At 48.3% G+C, this 23,002-nt stretch overlaps 2 protein-coding genes across 2 annotated transcripts in view; one reads left to right on the top strand and one right to left on the bottom strand.

Moving 5' to 3' along the window:
• Positions 1-1,898: 1,898 nt before the first annotated feature.
• Positions 1,899-5,274, top strand: LOC130113288 (synaptogyrin-3-like). The gene is made up of 4 exons (XM_056280866.1): positions 1,899-2,131; positions 2,902-3,136; positions 3,264-3,409; positions 4,836-5,274. The coding sequence occupies exons 1-4, from the start codon at positions 2,027-2,029 to the stop codon at positions 5,061-5,063; spliced, it is 714 nt and encodes a 237-aa protein (XP_056136841.1). The 5' UTR covers positions 1,899-2,026; the 3' UTR covers positions 5,064-5,274.
• A 1,178-nt stretch (positions 5,275-6,452) lies between these two features.
• Positions 6,453-23,002, bottom strand: part of LOC130112776 (voltage-dependent T-type calcium channel subunit alpha-1H-like) — a 58,537-nt gene continuing 41,987 nt past the window's right edge. The window contains exons 20-35 of the mRNA XM_056280259.1: positions 22,862-22,930; positions 22,499-22,683; positions 21,241-21,367; positions 20,865-20,990; positions 20,571-20,660; positions 19,958-20,150; positions 13,068-13,219; positions 12,808-12,917; positions 12,555-12,688; positions 12,397-12,467; positions 12,083-12,161; positions 11,674-11,795; positions 9,574-9,882; positions 9,327-9,477; positions 8,588-9,135; positions 6,453-8,234 (exon numbers count right to left, since the gene is read on the bottom strand). Of these exons, the coding sequence (XP_056136234.1) occupies positions 7,551-8,234; positions 8,588-9,135; positions 9,327-9,477; positions 9,574-9,882; positions 11,674-11,795; positions 12,083-12,161; positions 12,397-12,467; positions 12,555-12,688; positions 12,808-12,917; positions 13,068-13,219; positions 19,958-20,150; positions 20,571-20,660; positions 20,865-20,990; positions 21,241-21,367; positions 22,499-22,683; positions 22,862-22,930 (3,150 nt within the window). The 3' untranslated portion in view covers positions 6,453-7,550. The remainder of the gene's footprint in view (positions 8,235-8,587; positions 9,136-9,326; positions 9,478-9,573; positions 9,883-11,673; positions 11,796-12,082; positions 12,162-12,396; positions 12,468-12,554; positions 12,689-12,807; positions 12,918-13,067; positions 13,220-19,957; positions 20,151-20,570; positions 20,661-20,864; positions 20,991-21,240; positions 21,368-22,498; positions 22,684-22,861; positions 22,931-23,002) is intronic.

Genomic DNA, 23,002 nt, shown 5'->3' with positions numbered 1-23,002 from the left:
GCATCTCCACACCCCCATGTGTGGAGGTGCGGGGTCCCAAACGTTTTTCATATCGTAACGTTTCCTGGCTTGGCACACAGCTGGGACGGAGCTGGCGACATAAGCCAGAGGAGAGCGCCCCAGTGGGGGCTCCTCTGGCGCGGGCTGGCCGCTGCGCCGCTCACACGTTTCGTCGCTCTGATTGGTTGTAGGTCTCGCTTGAAAGCCTATTTGAAACCCGGCTTGTCTTGTTCTATTTGTGAGGAAAGTTGTAAAAAGCACAGCGTTTGACCAGATACGACCAGGGGTTAAAGTGGGATTTGGTAAGTGGGGGATCTCTTTGGCTAACCATTAGCCAAAGTTAGCCAACGTTAGCTAACGTTAGCTAGCTAGCTATCGCGATTAGTTGTTTGAATGGTAGGTAGCTAGCTAACGTTAGGCTAGCTAACCACTAATCCAGTAGTCCCGACGTTAGCATTGTTAGCTAATAATAGCTACCGGTAGCTAACGTTTTCTAGCTAGTTAGTATTTGAATGAAATTTTGCATGGCCAGAGCTAAGGTTGGACAAACATAACTAGCTAGCTACCGGTAACGTTACTGGACGCTACCGATAGTTAGCTTGCCTAGCAGCATTCAAACAACCAACGTCAGCAACTAGCTAGCAACGTTACCGGGTGGAAGATAGCTAGTTAGCTAGCTAGCTAGCTAACGTTACGTTCGCTAACGTTAGTTGCTTGAATGAAAACCACAGCAGAGCTAGACAAAACTATTGGAAATACTATTGGCAATACACTGAAGATACTCACTCTTTATGCTCCCCAATCCAGGATAATAGTGCAGGTAGCAGGTCGACGCTCTCTCGAGTCTTGTCTGCCCGGTGCGGTGAACTGACCCTGACCCGTGAGCGTGAAGCCAGTCTCTTTTGATGTCAAGTCTCGTGAAGCCAGACAGCAGGCAGGCGCGGGTCACGTGAGGACGCGATATCATTCAAACTTTTAGAAAAAGTAAAGTAGTATAAAAATAGAAGAACGACTTTATTTGCGATTTATTTTGTAATGCTTGTGAATTGGCTGCATCATGTTTTTTGTTTTAAATTTTACTGTGACAAAAAGGTTGAAATTACTCCTGTCTACAGAGTGCCGCCGGATCTCAGCTCCGGTTGACTCGGGGGAGGAGGAGGAGGGGAAGTGCCGGTGTCGGGATCCGGGGAGCTCCGGCCCACTTTAATCACTGGATACGACCACGTGAAAATTGTATTTTTTTATTTTTATTTTTGTACAACAGAAAGAAACTGGACCGCAGTTCAATAACCGAGCTATGGACCGAACCCTAAATTTAGTGAAAGTTGTGGAGTTAGAAAACAACAAGACAGGAGACGTGAGAGTAGACGTAGTCGAGGTAGTTTACTAGCTCCAACTTAGCATGTCATACATTCGACAACGACACTGAACTCTGAACCGGAAGCGGAAGTGCATTATCTGACCCCTTGCCTCTTCCCTTAAAGGTACACCGTCCTCTTAGGTGAATGTCTCTCGTTACATAGATGTGGGTCACCACAAAGTGAAACAAACCCTTACCAGGTAGTTAGATGTGTAACCTGGGGCCACGGTGCTGCTGACGCTGTCATTATTTGATAATGAAGAATATGTCCACTATAAACCTTTATTGGAAGATGCCCGCTAAACTTGGCCCTTTAAGAATATCTGTGGAAGCATAGTCCACACTTAATGGGCATAGATGGGGAAACGGTTTCATTCAATACGTATTTTTTTTTAGCCAAACGGGCTGAATTCATAACCGTATCGGCTGTTTTAAGCTTTAAGTTCATTGCCATCGGTGAGGCGGTCTGGCGCACCTCGGCTCCGCTCAGTGACGTGGGTCGCTGGGGCTTCACCCGGGGCGAAGCGCCACATCGTGCGCCTCCCCTCGGCTCGGCTCGGCTCGGCTCGGCTCGGCTCGACTCGACTCGGCTCAGCCTGCTGCTGCGAGTGCGGGTCTTCTTCCTTCTCCCCATCTCTGCCGCAGAGCAGCGGATCTCTGACGGGCATGGAGCCAGCGGGCGCGTTCGGCGCCGGGAAGGTCGGGAGCGCCGCTTTCGACCCGGTTGCCTTCTTCACACATCCCCGGACCATCGTCAGACTGATGTCGTGGGTAAGCGTCAACAACGTGTCTTGACAGGCCTACCTGCCTCCCCACCCCCTCCCCACCCCCTTCATATTTAGGCGCGCGTCAATGTGTGTGTGGTGGTGGTGGTGGGGGGGTGTCTATACACTATATTACGATAAGTTCTGTTATGCGATTTTTCAAATCTCTTCGACATCAGCTGCAGCACCCCCCCACCCCACCCCCCACCACCACCACACGCACGCTGATGCGAACCAAACAGATCACAGCGATGCGTTCCGGCCGGCCGGCCGGCGGAAGCCTCCCCTATACAGCCCCTTTGTGTCTCACTAGCAGGGGCGATAAATGTGACCACTGGCTTTAATTGCACCGTATATGCTTCTATTTCTAGTCGTGATGGGTTTCCTTTTTAGTTCTGTTAGAACGCGCCGGTTCCGGTGCGCATCACCATATGGGACGTTTTGGGTTTTAAGGATACGAAGCAATATGCACCCCTCTCCGTCTTGCACATACGCAAATACTCTCGAGTTTCTATCCTTGCACGCGCGCACGTGCAAACGCCTGCGTGTCTGCGCGCTCGTTCATCTGTCCCTGTATGTGTGTGTGAACTGCGCCTATTTTGGGACGCGAGGCAAGTCACACATGTCTGAGAATGAATTCTAGACCGTCCGTTAGACAATAACCAGCTGCTAGCTACCCCCCTCCCTCTCTCTCTCTCAGTATTCTCTCACTTACAGCATCCATCCTCTCCACCTTCCCCCCCCATCCCTCCTCCACCTCCTTCAACACCCTCTCAGGTCTTCTCCATTGTTGTGTTCAGCTGTATTGTGAACGAGGGGTACATCAACATCGGGAGCGAGCGGTTGCTCTGCGTCTTCAATAACAACGCCGACGCCTGCAACTACGGCGTTACCGTGGGCGTGGCCTGTTTCCTCGGCAGCATTTGTTTCCTGATCTTGGACGTTTACTTCCCCTCCATCAGCAGCGTCAGGGACAGAAGACGCGCCGTTCTGCTGGACCTCACCTTCTCCGGTACGCGCACTAATTACGCAGACACTGTGGGTCTCTTGTCGCACGAATAAAGCTCTGCACCTGCGGCGTGCACACCTGAATGCCTACACAACGCGTTGCCTTGTCTGTGGTGTCTCCTGCCCCCCAGCACTGGCCAGCTTCCTGTGGTTCGTCGGATTCTGTTTTCTGGCCAATCAGTGGCAGGCGACATCTCCAGATGAGCTGCCGTTGGCGCAGGGCTCCGACGCTGCCAGAGCCACCATCGCTTTCTGCTTCTTCTCCATTCTCACTTGGGTGTGTATATGAATCATTCTGTGTGTGTGTGTGTGTGTGTGTGTGTGTGTGTGTACTTGTGTAGATCTTTGCTCTGTGTTGTGCAGGTCGGTCTGTTTTTCTGTTTGTGTGTGTGTGTGTGTGTGTGTGTGTGTGTGTGTGTTTGACAAATGTGTATGTGCGTTCCAGGGCTATCAGTGCCTGCTGGCAATGAGCGGGTTTAGCGACACTTCCTTCATGGAGGACATGCAGAGGCTACTGCCCAGGACTCCCCCGTCCCTGTCCCTTGTCTAACACGTGTTCTCACATTCGTCGAGTCTAAACTCTTTAACAGTCAATTGAGGGAGCATTTGTACCAGTGGCGGCTGGTGCTAAAAAAATTGGGGGGGGGCACACCTGACAGCTGCTTTAATGTCCACACAGTCACAGAGTTATTAAGAGGGACAATGTCGCCTATAGATTTTATCAGGGTTCGTAGACGGTGACAGCCGGGACGAGGCGTCGCGGTGGGTGTGAACATGATTGACAGCCACGAGATTTGTCCAATCACGTTAGATTAAAAAACATCAAAACAACACCAATTCGCTGCCAGTAAAGGCGGGCGTGTCTGGGGCAGCACAGAACTGCGCCCCATGGGAAATCTGAAGAAACCAATCAGACGGCAGCCTCGGGTCACGTGCTCGCCACAAGTTTGAGGGCTTACGTAGGGTGTGGTTTGGGCGGCGCCCCTCACCCAGGAAGTATACGTATCCAGACAGGAATCAAACCAAACACCATTTGGACCCAATCTTTAATGGCTGCTGACAGGCGCTCCCAGACTGAAACACACTTTTATTTCATAATCATTCGCATCTTACAACTAAATTATATTCAACATGTTTAAGTAGAAGTAGTAGTGTGGGGGGGGGCGCCCTGTACTGGCCAGCCGCCACTAAATTCTGTACTGGGTGAAATTGTGAATAAAATAATTGTGAATGAAATCGTCAGTTACACGTCCCCCCCCCCCAAACCACAGCAGCCCACAAAGCAGTCCGATAATTGGCCTTAATGACGTCTGCCACGCGCAAGTTTTGTTCCAGGGAGCGGATTTGTTCCGTAACTCTTGAGAAACTTGTTCAACGTGTGCGGCGAACACCGAGCTCTGGTCTTACTGACAGATGGTACGGGGGGGATCAAACCGTGGTCCGTCCAGAACGGTACATCTGAGCTACTCAGGGGACTGTTGTTTGCCCTTCCTGGCTTCGAGCGTGCACAGACTGTGCACACACGTGTACATCTGTTTGTGTTGATCTGAGTGTGTGTGTGCAAAAATAATCATGTGGCGCTTAGTGGAGCTTATGCAAATCAGTGTCACTAACAGTCTGCTGGTTGTGTGTGTGTGTGCGCGTGCGTGCGCGTGTGTGTGCGTGCGCGTGAGTTTTCGCGTGGCTGCGTCTGTTACTAACAGGCTGTACTGACGCTGAGTGCGCTGCGCCGCTTCTTATCAGGCAGTAATATGACCCTGTTCACATGGCAACACCTGGACCCCACCCCCGGCAACGCTCGAGCCACACCTTACCCTATCGCAAACGGAGCCACCATCGTCACCACCAATCCCTACCAAGCCCCGCCCTTCACCGAAACCTTGGACCCCCAGAAGCTCACACAGCAAAGACCGATGGCCCCTGCCTTCTAGAGCGGAGAGAGCGGCGCTACGGAGCGAACCGAGGGGAACCGAGGGGACGGCCAGAAAGGATGAGAGAAGATGGCGCGGTGTGACGTGAGGAACGCCGCGCGCAGCGTGTGATGGGGACTACTTCCTGGGTTGTTCTTTAATAGATTTCGTCCTCCTCCAAGATCGGCATGATTTGGGTCATGTGATGTTTGGTCTGTTTTCACCATAGCAACGGCTGGCTCAGACTAGTCAGAATCACTCTATGTGACAATACTGTCTTCTCTCACACACCAAAAAAAAAAACAACCCTCACATGCACACAAAAGGACGCAAATTAATACATCCAAACACACACACACACACACACACACACACACACACAAATGCACAGTTACAAACCAGCAAAAGCACGCACAAACACAAGACACACACACACAAACACAGACTAGCGTCACCTTTTGAAAGCTGCACACACGCACACCAGCAATCACATGCCAACTCACACACACACACACACACACACACACACTGTCTGCATGTTCTTCTGGTGACGTGCAGATGTACATAGGTGATAAATCAGTAATGACGCTCCATCTGCCTTAAAAAGGGGGGTGCGTGGTCTTTCCGGAAGCCTCAAAGGAAGGTCGTGAGGGCTGGTTGGGGCCGTGTAGCTCTGCTCAACATCATCAGCTTCTTTTTGTCATTAGTCAGCCTGACCAATCCCAAGCTGTTTGACGAACCTGCGGGTTCCATTGGCCCAGGGTAAGACAGACAGGCGGATTGACCAGTAGTATGTGAGCGGGGGGGCGGGGCTCGGGAGATCGGGAGCTTTTTTTTTTTCCTAGACGGGGGGGACAGAGGACGAACAGCTTAATGCATCCTGAACGCTATAGTGATTCAGTGTGAAATATTGATGTGATTAAATATTTCATTGTGATATGCTGAAGTGGAAAAATGAAACACGAAAAATAAAATCCATCCACAACCACGGTAGCTCTGTCCACGTTTGTGCCTGCACCGTTTTGCAACGTGAGATTCTTTTGTGGAAATTGTGCATTGTTGAGTATATTCCCCCAATCAAGATCTATTCGTTTTATTAATCAGTTCAAATAGCCTTCATCAGACAAGCCCCTGTTTTCATAGCATAGCCCTTCAAGTTACGTATTGGCGAGAATCTGGCGATACGATACGTATCACGATACGGGGGGTTACGAGCCAAAATATCGATACGGTGGTTCTGAGAATCGATGCAGTATCACAAAAGATAATATCACGATATTCGAGTGTACCGGTATTTTCGTACATCCCTAAGGTTAAGATTTCCCAAACGCTATAACAAAGTTTGTCTCTTTTTTTGGGGGGGGGGGCAGAGGAGGAGGTTAGAAGCGAGGTGCCAAAGTCAAAGGAGAATCCAACAGGAAGTGGTTTTATTCCAGCACTGTACAGTAATGTTGCTGCAGGTAAACAACATCATTCCCTGCTTCCCAGAGTTCATAAGACATGAAACATCTCCATCGTTGTTGCACACCGCCATCATCATCATCATCATTATCATCATCATCGTCGTACACCACTATCGACATCATTAGCCATTCTTATCAATATTGTCAGTTTATAACCTGACATTCGAAAAGTAGAAATCCATCTATATAGTTCTTACATTACAGATGCCGTGGTAATAAAATATATTCTAAGCCATTTTCTTTATAAATTGATATACAAGCTGATCACCTGAAAAGCCCTTCCATTTACCTTCTTCTGCATTCCACGTGAACCCGAAACTCGCCACGGTCAGAGACCACCTTCGGCACACCACAGACCTAGACAACAGGGGGCGATCTAACTCTGCAGTTGGCCTGCCAGCCTTTGATCACATCAACTTACAGTCACCTGTGTCTGAACTACATCTACCCTGAGAATACTAAGATAGAGAGAGGTCAAGGGTAGGGAGAAGAGGTGGAAAAGAGGACGAGGGGGTAGCTGTCAGAAAACTAAGTGCTCGTTTTGTGGGAGAGCATTCAAAAGGAAAGGATGAGGAAAACGGATGTAGAGATGACTACAGTAAACAACGGAAGGGGGAGAGTGAGTGGGGCAAGAAAGAAGGAGCAAGCAAGGGCAAGACAAATGCTTGAGTAAATATAGCAGAAGAGTGAGAACTATGTCCAAACTAAAGCTGGGGCTAATATTGAAGTAGGGAATGTCTTCTTGTGTGCATACTGTGTGCAAATCAGTACCAGGGTAATTCTTTGCTCTGAACACATACACAAACCCGTTCGCACGCACGCACGCACACACAAACACATACACACACACAGAGTCCAAAAGAGCTCTGCTCGTGCACTCAAGAGGACCCTGTGATTGGATGGGAGGAGGTGAGGGGTACGGCCTGGAACAGGAAACAGTTCAATTCCTTTAGATTGTGACTCCTCCTCCTCCCATGTGCTCAAGCAAGCACCTGAAGTGCATCCGCTTTTTGTTGTGAAAAGCCAATCCCCCTCACCAAGAGCATCAGGCTAAGTCATCTACAGAACCTCCCTCTGCACAGTGAGGAGAGAGGCTTGTTGAGTCAAAGGACAGGGTCCGCCGTCTCAGCTCAACACTGCTGTCCATCATTTGAGTTGCTATGGTGACCGGCTCCTCCCCTGGAGGTGGACTCATTCTCTGCTTCCTATTCGTTCCCGAAATCGGAGACACCGATTGGCTGAGACAACTCCTGTGCTCCCCCGGGCTGGGAGAGAGGTGTCGGCTATTGTGTGAGTTGCTGGGAGAAAGTTGTGTGCATATGTGTGTGTGAGTAGAACTGTTAATGCGACTGACTTCTTCGTCAGCATCATCTAGCTGGGAACCGGAGCCGGGGCTGACTGGACTCAAGGTAAATGGTCCAGAACTGTTTTGGATGGCTGCCTCGGGGCTGGGAACCTGGAGACTGGACCTACTCTGCAGGCTGACAAGCTGGACCTCTGTTCCTGTCAAGGACGCTGTTTGGCAGGGGGACTGTTCAGGTGTAAGTGCTTGTTCAGTGGCTTCACTGTGGCTCCGGCTGTGGCCTCTGCATGAGATGACCCTCTGGGGATGAGTATATTTGAGCGTGTGTACACTTGAAGAGCGCTGGCGTGGGGGTGTGGTGACAGGCGACTGCAGCTCATCAGCCAAACTGCAACTCTGATCCACTGAGTCACACCGTACGGCCTCCTGCACAGAAAACATTTATGCACACGCATAAACACACAGTGGTAGATTATTACTAAGATTACAAACCATGAATCGTAAGAAATGCCATGTTACTAGGGCTGGGGCTCCCTTGCAGTGGTGTAAAAACCCAGTACTAAACCATTAGATTGCACTGACTAGTTTCCCAAATCAGCTGGTTTAATACATGGATGGAGTAAAGACACGGTTTTAGGGTTTTTACCTTCTGGACTGGGATTTTACACCTCTGCAATACTGCTGTGATCATAGAATGATCATGAGTGTGATTTTTTTTTTTCATCGTGTATCAACAATTTGAACTGGTATGTTTTAACAAGAAGACAACATTAACCTACCTGTCTCCGCAACCGTTTGGTGGAAGAGCGGAAAGATCCTGGTCTCCGTGTGGTTGAACTATCTGGGATATAGGTGGGACTTAGTCTGTTTTTATCTAAACTGTCATCAGGACTAAGCCAGTGGGAGGCGTGCTTGTTGACACCGTGGGTGGGACCTAGCCTAAGGGAGGGATGTCTGTCTATGCTATGAGCAGGACTGAGGTTTGGTCTGTCTGTAACGTGGTCTGGATTGAGCTTGTATCCGTCAACACTGCGAGCTGAACTTAGCCTGTGTCTCTGTACATTGTGGGCTGGGCTGAGCCTGTATCCGTCAATGCTGTGAGCCGAGCTAAGTCTGTGTCTTTCAATGCTGTGGGCTGGACTGAGCTTGGGGGGGATGTGCCTACTGCTGGAGGATATGTGCCTTTCAACGCTACGCAAGGGGCTAAGGTGTATGATCGGCCTTGAGCTGCGTCCAGACCCCAGTGACACGTGGCTGATAGAGGGCAAGGCCCCCGGGACCTGCAGCAGTGAGCCACCTCCGCTGGAGCCCAGCGATGACATGGAGCCTGCAGGAGGCAGTTGGGCAAAAAATAAATGGTCACAGGCACACTGAAAAATGCTACAGTATCACAAGCAGTGAAATGATTTTGATTAAGTGCCATCTTTGCGAAGACAGCCTTCCCAGACGAATGATGGAGTTGGCCGGAACAAGCAGCATTACCACCTAATTTAGAGGCAACCGAACTGGCGTGAGTACCTGAGTAGCTGCAACTGGTGTAGGCCTCATTACCGACAGGAGGGTAAGGAGTGCTTCTGAGTGGCTGGATGTGGCTGTCGCTAGGGAGCGAGAGCATGCGTCCCATGATCAAAAGGTTGCCATGGGAACACTCCTCTTCCTCTACCTCCACCTGCCACAACACACAAGGTCATCTTCACAATCACTGCTGTTACTGTGTCACACACACACACACACACACACACACACACAACCACTGTTTAAATACCTGAACAGGTGTCTCAACATTTGACCCCTGGTCCCCATCCATGGACGCGTTGCTAAGGCACCGATTGGCTTCCTCCCTCTCTCTCTTCTCCTCCCTCTCTCTCCTCTCCTCCCTCTCTCTCTTCTCATCCATCTCCTCCTGTGCCGCCTCCTTGTTGCTCTCCTCCAGGTGCTTCATGAGAACAGCCACCACCACATTGACCAGAACAAACTGGGCCGTGAGGACGAAGGTGACGAAGTAGAGGGGGGAGATTAAAGGTAGGTAGCTCAGACAGTGGTGGTCTTCGGCACGACACTCGCGCAGTGTGTCCTGGAGGAACGGGAGGAAAAGAGCGGCTGGAGCAAACGGACAATGAACAGAGGAGGCGCAAGGGACACCTCGTCTAGCCTCACAAATGTGAAAAACTCTTATAGTGTTGTGATTGGTGCAGACCAAATTTGGTCTGAGCCCCTTGTGTTACGCAACCTCCTCATACCAAATCATGGAAATGGTCGCATTTCAACATGGCTAACTATAACGAATAATTTGATTGCCCTCTCTTCAAAACACCCCCCCCTTTTTTTCCTGCCCAGTTATACCCGTCCAAGTACCCCACTTTTCAAGCCGTCCCGGTCGCTGCTCCACCTCCTCTGCCAATCCGGGGAGGGCTGCAGACTACCACATGCTTCCTCTGATACATGTGGAGTCGCCAGCCGCTTCTTTTCACCTGACAGTGAGGAGTTTCACCAGGGGGACGTAGCGCGTGGGAGGATTATGCCCCCTCCCCCTTGAACAGGCGCCCTGACCGACCAGAGGAGGCGCTAGTGCAGCGGCCAGGACACATACCCACATCCGGCTTCCCACCTGCAGACATGGCCAACTGTGTCTGTAGGGACGCCCGACTGAGCCGGAGGTAACACGGGGATTTGAAATGGCGAGCCCCGTGTTGGTACGCAACAGAATAGATTGCTACACAACCCGGACACCCTTCGAGGCACATTTGACTCATTCTACCAGCAATATCAAAAGATTTGCAAAGAATATTTCTCAAGCGGTTTCGAACCATAATTTCCTCTCCTGTTTGCCAGCTGCCTATGCTAAAAGCCTGGTCACCAGTTCACATGGGTGCCGTTAGCTCTTCCAAATATAAAGCATGATGCTGTTTTATGGTACCATTAAATAGATCACACTTTTATCTTGGTGATGACAACCACAAAGTGACGTCGACATCTTCCGTGGGATTTTGACAGGGGACTCCTTCATTGCCCACCTCCCCCCAAATCACCAACATTACTCATTAGTTCAGGTGCCACAAAAACAATTTACCACTCAACACTATTTTAGAGGCGCACGGTCACTTGATGGCCTGCCCGCCATGATAGAGATTGGCTTCAACACAACATAACAACCGGGTCGTCCGGGTAGCGTAGCAGTCTATTCCGTTGCCTACCAACATGGGGATCGCCGGTTCGAGTCCCCGTGCTGCCTCCGGCTTGGTCGGGCAGCCCTACAGACACAAATTGGCCGTGCCTGCGGGTCGGAAGCCGGATGTGGGTATGCGTCCTGGTCGCTGCACTAGCGCCTCCTCTGGTCGGCCGAGGCGACTGTTCTGTACCTCCCCCTGGCGAAACTCCTTGCTGTCAGGTGAAAAGAAGCGGCTGGTGACTCCACATGTATCGGAGGAGGCATGTGGTAGTCTGCAGCCCTCCCCGGATCGGCAGAGGGGGTGGAGCAGCGACTGGGACGGCTCAGAAGAGTGAGGTAATTGGACAGATACAACTGGGGAGGAAAAGGGGGGAAATTAAAACAAAAAAAAAAAACGTAACAACCCTACCTGTTTCTTTCATTCTATGAGCTTGGTGATGGGTTCACCCAGACCCTACTCCACACTTGGACTTGGAGCAGGGTCCAAGTGTGGAATAGGGTCTGGGTAGTAAGACGAGGCGACACCCTAGTAGTGTATTTAAATGTTTAATTTCCTATCTTGTCCAGCAGGAGGAGGTGTTGATTTCAGCATGAGGGACTCGAAGGACAATAATGAACCCTTGTAGCCCCTCTATTGTTGCCAGGCTCTCGCGGTCACCAAGAGAGAAGACACAAAGACAGAAGGGGAGTGGGTACCTTCATAATTCCATTCCAATTGTCCCCGGTGGAGACCCTGAACAGCGTGAGAAAGGCCATGCCGAAGTTGTCAAAGGTTGCGTGGCGGCTGAGACCCTCACAAGGATTCTCCTCAGAACACTCTGGAGCAAGACGGGGAGAACAAAGAGCAGTGGTCAGATAAAAGAGGGAAGGAGCGAGGCAGTAGGAGGAGGGGAGGGAGGGAAGGAGCTGATTATAGAGTGAGAGCACTGATGAGGACATCGATATCACTGACATAATTAATGTATGCAAAGTGACAAAACTAATGCATGTTATGCAATTCATGGATGTTTCATTAGTGTCAGTTGAGGCATGTGCACACACACACGCACACACGCACGCACGCACACACACACACACACACACACACACACACATACACACTAACCCAGTTTTCCAAAGAGCTCGACTCCAAGAGCAGCGTAGATGAAGAACAGCAACATGAAGAGAAGACCCAGATTCCCCACCTAGACAGTGATGTTACACACACACACACACACACACACACACACACACACACACACACACACACACACACACACACACACACACACACACACACACACACACACGTGGAGAAGGCAGAGACGGGTTGTACGAAGCTTTATCCACGCTTATTACCACTTAACTCACAGAAGCCACAGTAGCGCTCCTGCACATGTCCCTGCTGGCATCGAATGTGACGGTGGCAGCACTTCTTACCTGGGGCAGAGCTTGCATCACCGTGTCCAGTAAAGCCCTCATTCCTGTAGCCATCTTCAATAGCTTCAACACTGAAACGATTTAACACCAAATTACACCTGGCAGCCCCACACTGTGCAGGTAAGTGTGTGTGTGTGTAGGTGGGTGTTTGTGTTTACCTCGGGCTATCCGCAGCACTCTCATGATGCGTATGATTGTAGGGTTGATGGGTAGGGAGGCATTCAGGTCTATCTCCTCCAGTGTGATTCCCATAATTGAAAGAAGCACAATGGCTAGATCCAGCTGGTTCCACCTGGACACACACACACACACACACACACACAACAGAAACTGTGTTGTTAATCGCCCATAGGTATGTTTGGGTTTTATGAGCTTCTGTGTTTTTTTATTATGTCGGACTGTGTTGCATACCTGTCTTTAAAAAATCTCCGCAGGCCAAAAGCGATAAGCTTGAGGATGGCCTCGATGACAAAGACCAGTGTGAAGACATAGTTACAGTACTTCAGTATCTCCTCCAGGTACTGCGGGGCGCACACACACACACACACACACACACACAAACACCTGTGCTTAACATGGCGACGCCATCTTTGTATCTGCACTGCAAACGACCCTGCGTGGGACATCCTCACAGTGGCTCGGGGACAAACTCTTGGTTTCGTCGTAGTTACCTTTGGCTGGTTGTAGTGCTCCATGCTCATCGTAAGGAGATTTGTGAAGATGATGATGGTGATGAAGAGGTCCAGGTAGTGGTTGGTACACAGGGTGTGTATAGATCGACGTAAAGGGGAGTAGTCTGAATAGTAGGGCTTTTCCTGAGCCCCTGCGTCACACACGCACGCATACGCACACACACACACACACACACACACACACACACACAAATATACACAGTCAGGAATATACTTCTGGAATAAAAATACACTATGAGCTATGATGTCACTGACGAAACAGGTGCCTACCAAGGAGCTGATGTGCACATGCTTTGTGTGTGTGTGTGTGTGTGTGTTTCTGACTTATCCTAGTTTCGAGGACACGTTTCAGACTAAAAACCCCAAAATTGGGTTTTTTACAAAAATTTAAAAATGTTTAAAAATTTGCAAAAAAATGTAAAAAATTTGGTAAAAATTGGGGACAGCTTGTCCAATTGGAGACAAAAGAAGCCATATCCCAAATTGGGGAAAAGCTGATTTTTGGGTCAGTGGTTAAGGTTAGGGTTATGTTTGGCATAGAGTTGTGTTAAGGTTAGGGTAAGGGTTAAAGATTAGGCATGTAATTCTAATGGTTAAAGTTAGGGTTATGAGCTAGGATGTAAGTCTATGTAATGTCCCCGAAAGTGACCTAAGTAAAGGTGTGTGTGTGTGTGTGTGTGTGTGCACGCGCGTGCATGTTTGCATTAGTGAGGCATACGCACACAGATAAGAAGTGCCAGCTCAGGAATTCAACCCTATCAATCACACACGCGTACACACACTCCATGACATCTCAAGGTGTCTTTGGGCAGAAACGCTCGCTGTCTGCTGCCAAATAGTGAGCCGACTGGGGAACAAAAAGCACTACTGGAGATTACACTGCAGCAGCACAGACACAAAGAGAGAGGGAGTCAGGCAGACCAAGACATTCAGTCACAAATGAACCCAGAGGGTGAGACACACAGAGAAAAAGATAGACAGAAAGCGTGAAACTGTGCGTGTGTGAGAGAGAGAGCGCGAAAGAGAGAGAGAGAGACAAACAGACAGACAGACAAAGGCAGTCAGAGGTAGCGACATAGTGAGTACTACTGCAAATGTTGCAAGAGTGAGAGAGTGAGAGTGACAAACAGAGATAGACAGACAAAGGCAGTCCGAAGTAGACATATAGTGAGTACTACTGCAAGTACTGCGAGAGCAAGAGAGTGAGAGTGAGAGTGAGAGTGAGAGCGAGAGCGTGAGAGAGAGACAGAGACAGACACAGACAGACGCAGACAAAGGCAGTCAGAAGTAGAGACATATAATGAGTACTACTGCAAGTGTTGTGAGAGAGAGAGACAGAGAGAAAGAGAGAGAGAGGGAGAGACAAACAGAGACAGACAAAGGCAGTCAGAGGTAGAGACATATAGTGAGGTAGAGAAATCCCTCCCCATCCTGCAGGACACTTACACCAGAAGGGTGAGGATGACAGCCAAGAAGATCATGAGTGACACTTCTCACCCTAACAACGGACTGTTCAGGCTATTGGGGTCTGGTAGGCGCCTCTGTAGTCTTAGGGCCAAAACAGAGAGACTAAAGAGAAGCTTCTATCCACAGGCCATAAGAACTCTCAACATATACGACCTTTCACATACTTGAGACAGCAAGTTTTATTTATCGTTTATTTTGACTTTAAAAAAGAGGAAAAAATGCACGGATCTTTTGTCTTTTATCTAGGTCTATGTCTTTTCACACAATGACAGGCGGAGTACCCCTCTTCATTTCACTGCATGTTTTACTTAGTATTTCTGTGCATGTGACAAATAAAGTACTTGAACTGAGTACTACTGCAAGTGTTGTCAGAGAGAGAAAGTGAGAGAGGGAGAGAGAGAGACAAACAGACACAGACAGACACAGACAAAGGCAGTCAGAGGTAGAGACATATAGTGAGTACTACTGCAAGTGTTGTGAGAGAGAGTGAGAGTGAGAGACAAATTGACAGACAGACAAAGGCAGTCAGTGGTAGAGAAATATAGTGAGTACTACTGCAAGTGTTGTGAGAGAGAGCAAGAGAGAGAGTGAGAGAGAGACAAACAGAGACAGACAGACAGACAGACAGACAAAAGCAGTCAGAGGTAGACATATAGTGAGTACTACTGCAAATGTTGTGAGAGAGAGAGAGAGAGAGAGAGAGAGAGAGAGAGAGAGAGAGAGAGAGAGAGAGAGAGAGAGAGATAGCGAGACAGAGAGTCTCAAACAAAACAAAAAAAAGCCTGTTGCCCTGACAGCATCAGGACTGAAATGCTCAAACACAGTTCTCTTGAGCTGCAGAAGGCCCTGCTTAAAGTGTGCAACCTGGTTCTACAAGCTGGCTCCTTTCCTGACACCTGGACTAGGGGGCTTATATCCCAAATATACAAGAGTGGAGATACATTTGACCCCAATCACTACTGAGGCATCTGTGTGAGTAGTAACCTGGGGAAGGCTTTCTGCTGTATCAATAACGCCCGAATACAGGCCTTCCTTACCGAACAGTGTCTTGAGCAAGAGTCAGATTGGCTTTCTACCAAATCACCGCACTACAGATCACATCTACACCCTACACACCCTAATTAATCAACATATTCACCAAAAACAAAATAAAGGAAAAATATTTGCATGCTTCATTGATTTTAAGAAAGCATTTGATTCTATCTGGCATGATGGCTTATATTATAAAATCATCCAAAGTGGCGTAGGAGGTAAAGTGTTTGACATGATAAAATCTATATATTTGGAAAATAAGTGCGGAGTAAAACTTGGCAACAAAAGAACAGAATACTTCACTCAAGGGCGAGGGGTGAGACAGGGCTGCAGTTTGAGTCCAACCCTTTTCAATATCTACATCAATGAGTTAGCGGTGTTACTGGAACAGTCTGCAGCTCCTGGCCTCACCCTAAACAACACAGATGTTAAATTCTTGCTCTATGCTGATGACCTGGTGCCGCTGTCACCCACAGAACAGGGTCTACAGCAGCATCTGGATCTGCTAGAGAAATACTGTCAGAACTGGCCCTGACAGTAAACTTAAAAAAGACAAAAAATTATGATCTTCCAGAAGAAGCCCAGGTGTCAGGAAAGTAGACACCTATTTACTCTAGGTAACACCGCCCTAGAGCACATGTTAAATTATGACTTCCTGGGACTGAAAATCAGTGCCTCGGGAAGCTTTGGTCTGGCAGTGAATGCACTTAAAGAGAAAGCCCAAAGAGCTTTCCATGCAATAAAAAGAAAATTCTATAAAATAGACATCCCAATTAAAATCTGGTCCAAAATCTTTGACAGTGTCATCCTGCCCATTGCAGTATATGGAAGTGAAGCATGGGGTCCACTCAGTCAGCAAGACTACACTAGATGGGACAAACATCGAATAGAAACCCTGCATGCAGAATTTTGTCGAAAATTGCTAAATGTGCAAAGGAAAACACCAACAAATGCATGCAGGGAAGAATTAAGCCTTTCCCATTAATAATAACTATCCAAAAAAAGATCACTTAAATTCTGGATGCACCTTAAACCAAGTCCCCACGATACATTGCAATTTAAAGCATTCCAAATCCAAGAGCAAAGAAAGAGTCCCCTCAGTCAGCTGGTTGTGAAACTAACTGACCCCATAACCACTAACATAGATCAAGTTTCAGACTAGCGCTGCTAACCAACCACAGATTAGAGTAAACCACATCATCACACAATGCAAAAACTCATATTGGAGCATAGAACCCAAATTACAACAAAAATTAGAATGTTATCGGGCCCTAAAAAGAGAATACAAACTGGCTGACTACCTCTCCACTGTCAGAGATAGTAAGTAGGGACACATCCTTACCAAGTACAGGTTCACTGACCACAGTCTAGCCACTGAAAAGGGCAGACACACAAAAAATCTTGGGTACCAAAAGAGCAAAGAATATGTGGTCACTGTACAGCAGGTGAGGTCGAGACAGAGATGCACTTCCTGCTAAATCGCGAGAAATTCCAGAACACAAGAAAAAAATACCAGGAGAAATGTGAAAATCAGATTCCAAATGTTCTACTCTGGATGAGAAAGAACAATGGCCACTTATTTTAGGAGAGGGCCAAAGGGCACACCTTGCAGCACAATATGTGTCAGAATACCATAACCTAAGGGTCAGTGAGTGACCAAAACACTGTCAATTGCTGTCAGCTGCTGTTCAAGTGCTGTTCTATGTTTCTGCCAGATCCATGTATTCCTTTTTCCTTTTTTGATTAGTACTCTGTTGAGCTCTTTTGCTTTGGCAACATTGTAATTAATGCAGTCATGCCAATAAAGCAGCATTGAACTGAAATTGAATTGAATTGAGAGCGAGAGAGAGCGAGAGAGCGAGAGAGAGAGAGAGAGAGAGAGAGAGAGAGAAACAGAGACAGCCAGACACAGACAAAGGCAGTCAGAAGTAGAGACATATAGTGAGTACTACTGCAAGTGTTACGTGTCTGTTACATTTGTGAGTCTATGCATTGCAAACAGGCACATTACGCATGTATGCATGCAGTATGTCTGCAGAAAAGACGGGCTCCGCTTCCACAGCTTTGTGTAAATATTATGCATTCCTAGCAGGGTTGCTCCTCCCAGTAAGAGGGGGACGAACTGCCTCAGTCACATCACTGCTGTCCCACTTACAAAAATGTATAAACTGTTACTGTTCACTTGTTTACTATTATTTCTGATTTAAAATCATATAAGCAGCACAACATAAAGTTGATCTGATTACAGGCTTTATAGTCCTCCTGCAGTAGACAGTCTATGATTGGCTGGTTGTGACAGGTCAATCGACCACGTGCAGTACGTCACAAGGTGTAAAACGAGCAAAGTTGGCAACGCTGAGTTATGGCACGGGTTAGGCTACCTCAGGAAAGCTGCCAGCTTCTTCCTGAAAAAGTTATTCCATTTTCTCTGTAACGTATTCTTGGAAGTACATTTAAGGAGATTGTTGACAGTGGCAGTGATGGGGTTGATGTGCTGCCGGGAGACCCTCACTGAAAGCTATGGCTTACGAAGGCTTGCGTCAGTAACCCGTGGCTCAAATTCACTGTCTAATCTCTGTTACATAATGGAAAAAAAAAAACCCTAATGTCTCTTCAGTAAGCAATATGCAAATGTGGGTATTTTAGCCAATTTATCTAGCGGCCTGTTCCTCTCCAGTTTTCATAACTTATTTATCTTTTTCCCCCTTTTCCACCCCAGTTGTACTTAGCCAATCACCCCACTCTTCCGAGCCGCCCTGGTCGCTGCTCCACCCCCTTTGCCGATCTGGGGAGGGCTGCAGACTACCACATGCCTCCTCCAATACATGTGGAGTTGCCAGCCGCTTCTTTTCACCTGACAGTGAGGAGATTCACCAGGGGGAGGTAGCGCGTGGGAGGATCACGCTAGTCCACCCAGTTCCCCCTCCCCCCCGAACGGGCGCCCCCCCCCCCCCCCCAGATAGCAAAATCGCTATGGCCTGGACCCGTCCCACACCTGGCTTTCATCTTTCTTTCATCCAGCCCACATACCATGTGGAATGATGGCAGTGGTCTGCTCCTGTTTGCCAGATCTAGGCTTAACCAAGCCATAGCAATGCCGCATGTGCCACATATTTGCCAAAGGTGGCCCATATTTGTTTTGTGATATTTGGGCCATGTTCACCATTTACCACACGGGCCACTTCAGGGTCACATCCAGATTAAATGTTGCCGAGAGCACCGCATCGTTGCCAAAAAAGGCCCACATTTGATTTGGCATACTTGGGCCATATTTGCTATTATACATGTGGGCTACTTCAGGCTCACATCCATTTTGTCAGGGCCAGATGAAGGCCATCAGTGCCGCATCATTGCCTGAAGTGGCCCACATCCGGACGCTATCTGGGCCCGACCAAGAGGAGGCGCTAGTGAAGCGACCAGGACTCATATCCACATCTGGCTTCCCACCTGCAGACACAGCAAATCGTGTTTGTAGGGATACCCGACCAAGCCAGAGGCAATGCGGGGATTTGAACCAGCGATCCCTGTGTTGGTAGGCAACGGAATAGACCGCCACGCCACCCGGACGGCCCCCATTTTTCTCAACTTTTAACCACCTATTTCACCCTCTCACTCCCAGTTGGTGTCGTGTGAGTTATGCAGCGCTCTATTCCGATGAATAAAGTTAGACAAAATGACGTCTAACTCGAATAAGTACAAGCTACCATTTATGTAAGCAGCACAAGCAGCAGTAAATATAATTGGCAGGGTATTACACCTAAACAGGAAGTCATAAAGGGGAATTATAGATTAACATTATGCATAAACATTGAATATTATCATATTTAATATGAATGATTAGATATCATGCTCTCCCTCCAGTAAACAGGACAGGCTGCTCCAGGTATATAATTGCTGCCCTATCTACAATAATGTTGTATAAAATGTATCCTCAGTGTTTGGTGTGAATTCCTCAGGCTACCTAATGGATGCCTACTACCGTCTTTCCTAGTTTCTGTATAATCAGGAAAACGGTTTTCAGTCGACTGTGTATTTTTGCAGTGCAGGTTTAATTGTACATTGTATTATCCACAGTACACAGAAAAGACCTTGGCAGTTGAATAAACAACATTCTACACGGCTACGCAACCTGACCACCGGCATCTAGCGCTGCATATTAATGAACGATGTGTGTGAAGACGTTCGCTTTTTTCTGCCTCCCACCCTCCCGATTTTGCCGCTCCACAATCTGCACCCCTCCCCGTTCCGTCACACGTCGCCTTTCCATCGAGCTTTGCCTGACTTTCTCTCTTCCTCAGCTCCCTCTCCCCCCCGCCCCCTTCTACCCCCCTTCCCCTCTCTCTCTTGCCCCCCTTCCTCATCACACTTACTCCTCCTCCTCTTTTCCATGCGTCTCTGTCGCTTCTCCTCCCTCAGCCGGGCCTCCTCCTCTTCCTGCTGCTGACGACACTTGTGGAAGTTCTCCACCACCACGCCCACAAACATGTTCAGCACGAAGAAGCTGACGATGAGGAGGAAGGAGATGAAGAACAGCAGCATCCACGGGTTGTTGTTCCGTATCGGCTACAAAGCAAAGAGGAAGAGGGTAACATATGGAGATGGGGAGGGGGGGGCGTCAGATAAGAAGAGGGGAAAGAGCAAGGAGGATATAAAAAGAATAAGGTATGACAAGAAGACAACAATATAAGTTCTGAGTAAGCATCAAAACCATATATACGTATCAGGAGAGGAGGTAGGATGAGGAATGACTCCCTCCCCCCCACTCCCGCCTCGAAGTGTTCCCCTTTCTCCATGAAATTGGAGAAAAAAACTTTCCAAAGAATGAAAAAAAAACTCAACAGAACAATAAAATACAATGTGCAGAGGTTGAACAGATTGTACATCTTTGTCATTTACTCTGTATCCTCCCACTGAGGCTGGTTTCTGCCCCCCCCCCTCTCTCTCTAGCGAGGTCTCCCGCCCTGTACCATTATGTGTGCCTACCTGCTGGTCCACTCCCACAGCATCCAGGCCATCATACATGATGCTGACCCAGCCGTCTTTGCACGACAGCACAAACAGCGACATCAGCGCCTGCAACAGTAGCAGACCTCCTATCACAACAAGACTAGGTGTCCAAAATGCCAGATATCAGCTTTTTTGGAAAGCCTCAATGCTGAATGTGAGGTATAATAACCGATTCCGCCTGTGCCAGCACTAATATAGAGTGAGTGAACTGACACAACAGTGAGAGAGAAGAAAAATAACATTCAGTCAGATTGTGTGCGTTTCACAAACCTGTCCCAGGTTGTCGAAGTTGTACTTGCGTCGAACCCAGCGATGTCCAGCCTCCAGACATTGGGTTTTTTTGGTGATGTTACTTACATCTAGCCCATCACAGTGAAAAAACTTACCCTTAAACAACTACACACACGCACGCGCGCACACACACACACACACACACACACAGATAAGAGTGAACCATACACATAAATACCAATATGTCAGATCAAGAGATAATGCCAAGAACATCATAGGGTGAATGTAGGTGTAATGTGATTGGTCTGGTAATAAAACAGTCAATTTCAATTTCTCCTGAGAGTTCTCCGTGGATGAGGCTGGCATGTGAAGATCCAGCAGAGAAAACACACCCGCCTGTGTCTGCAGACTGTACCTGTACTCCAAGTATTCCAAACACTATGAAGAAAGCACAGCAGATGAGGACGATGTTTCCGATCGGTCTGAGGGATGTAATAAGAGTCTCCACCACCAGTTTCAGCCCCGGAGCACGACTTATCACCCTGAAACACACGCAAATGCACACATTATATGGATGTAAAAGATCGCATCGGTAGACACCAGTGGCAGCTGGTGCTAACAGTTTTTTTTTGGGGGGGGGGGGCTCAATTTACCTTGGTGCAGCACACCTGAAAGCTGCTTTAGTGTCAACACAGTCACAATTATTAAGGACAATGTAGCCTATGTTGTTCTTCTTAATAACTCTGTGACTGTGAAGACATTAAAGTGGCTGTCAGGTGTGCTGCGCCAAGGTAAATTGAGCTCCCCCCCCCCCCCCAAAAAAAAATTGTTAGCACCAGCCGCCACTGGTAGACACTGTAATGTTGTGTTCACACCAAACGTGAAGCAATTTTTTTTGGCGCAATGAGATACATATAACGTCAATACAAAGATGCGAATAGATGGGAATTCGCGTTATTCGAATGGCGCGAATACACGAATTTTGTGTCATTCATGTATTTGTGCGAGTTGAAAAAAATGTTTTTTTTTAAACCCCCCCCTTTCCCCCCAATTGTATCTGGCTAATTACCCCGCTCTTTTTTTCTTTTCTTTTTTTGAGCCGTCCCAGTCGCTGCTCCACCCGCTCTCGGGTGATCCGGGGGGGGCGCTCCAACCGACCAGAGGAGGCGCTAGTGCAGCGACCAGAACAAATACTCACATCCAACTTCCCACCCGCAGACACGGCCAATTGTGTCTGCAGGGACGCCCGACCAAGCCGGAGGTAAAGTTGAAAATATTCAACTTGAGCGTGAAATTCGCGCAATGCTGTGTCGCGAAAGCCTATCAGCGTTGAGATTCTCCTGACACCACTGATGTCCTGGCGTCCTGTTGAGTCACAAAATCCTCCTCTCCTCTTTTCCAGAAGAGAATTTGCGGGTTCGCGTATTCGATCCCGCGGCCAAACTCGGCGCGAGTAACGTGAATAAAAACAAATGATCCTGCGATCCATCTCGTGCGAGGAAAGCAAAGCGAAAAGTCGCTTCGCGTTTGGTGGGAACACAACATAAGAGAGCCAAAGAGGCACAAACACACTCTCTCATATAGTCATACAGTGAGATAATAGACACGTGCACACGCACACGCACACGCACCCACACACACAAACAGACGCAGACCAACACAAACGTGTCTACCTGAGGGGCCGTAGCGTGCGTAGCAGACGGAGCACACGGAGGATGCCGAAGATGCGGTTGCCACCCGCTGAGGCGATGGAGAACAGGATGTCCACGAGTGAGACAAATACCAGCAGTCCGTCTAGAACATTCCAGCTGCTCTTCAGGTACACACTGGTGCCAAAGTAGAAGCCCATAGCCACTACCTGCAGACACACACACACACATACAAAGCGGTGAATCATACAGATAATAAAGAGTATGAAGTGAGAAATAAGACTAAAATAATCACCTCATTTGATCAAAATTGCTTTAAGTAAAATATGCAAATGTATTTGGGGTGGGGGGGTCTGATCTCACAGAGATGTGCACTGTCATGGTTACCTTAATCATCATTTCTAACGCGAAGATCACAGTGAAGACATAGTTGGACACAGTGAGGAAAACCCGCTCCTGCGTAAACACACACACACACACACACACACACACACACGTAACACATATACAAAACATAAACATAACCAG

The sequence above is a fragment of the Lampris incognitus genome, chromosome 5, assembly GCF_029633865.1.
Source record: "Lampris incognitus isolate fLamInc1 chromosome 5, fLamInc1.hap2, whole genome shotgun sequence".
Classification (NCBI taxonomy): domain Eukaryota; kingdom Metazoa; phylum Chordata; class Actinopteri; order Lampriformes; family Lampridae; genus Lampris; species Lampris incognitus.
Note: the sequence above shows the minus strand (reverse complement) of the source record. Positions and strands in the feature narration are given on the sequence as shown.

Excerpts from the sequence above, each read along its gene's own strand:
- LOC130113288 (XM_056280866.1), top strand. The coding sequence starts at position 2,027 with ATGGAGCCAGCGGGCGCGTTCGGCGCCGGGAAGGTCGGGAGCGCCGCT. Across the intron at positions 2,132-2,901 it reads TCGTCAGACTGATGTCGTGG|GTCTTCTCCATTGTTGTGTT; the intron begins GTAAGCGTCAAC and ends ACACCCTCTCAG. Across the intron at positions 3,410-4,835 it reads TCTTCTCCATTCTCACTTGG|GCTGTACTGACGCTGAGTGC; the intron begins GTGTGTATATGA and ends TGTTACTAACAG.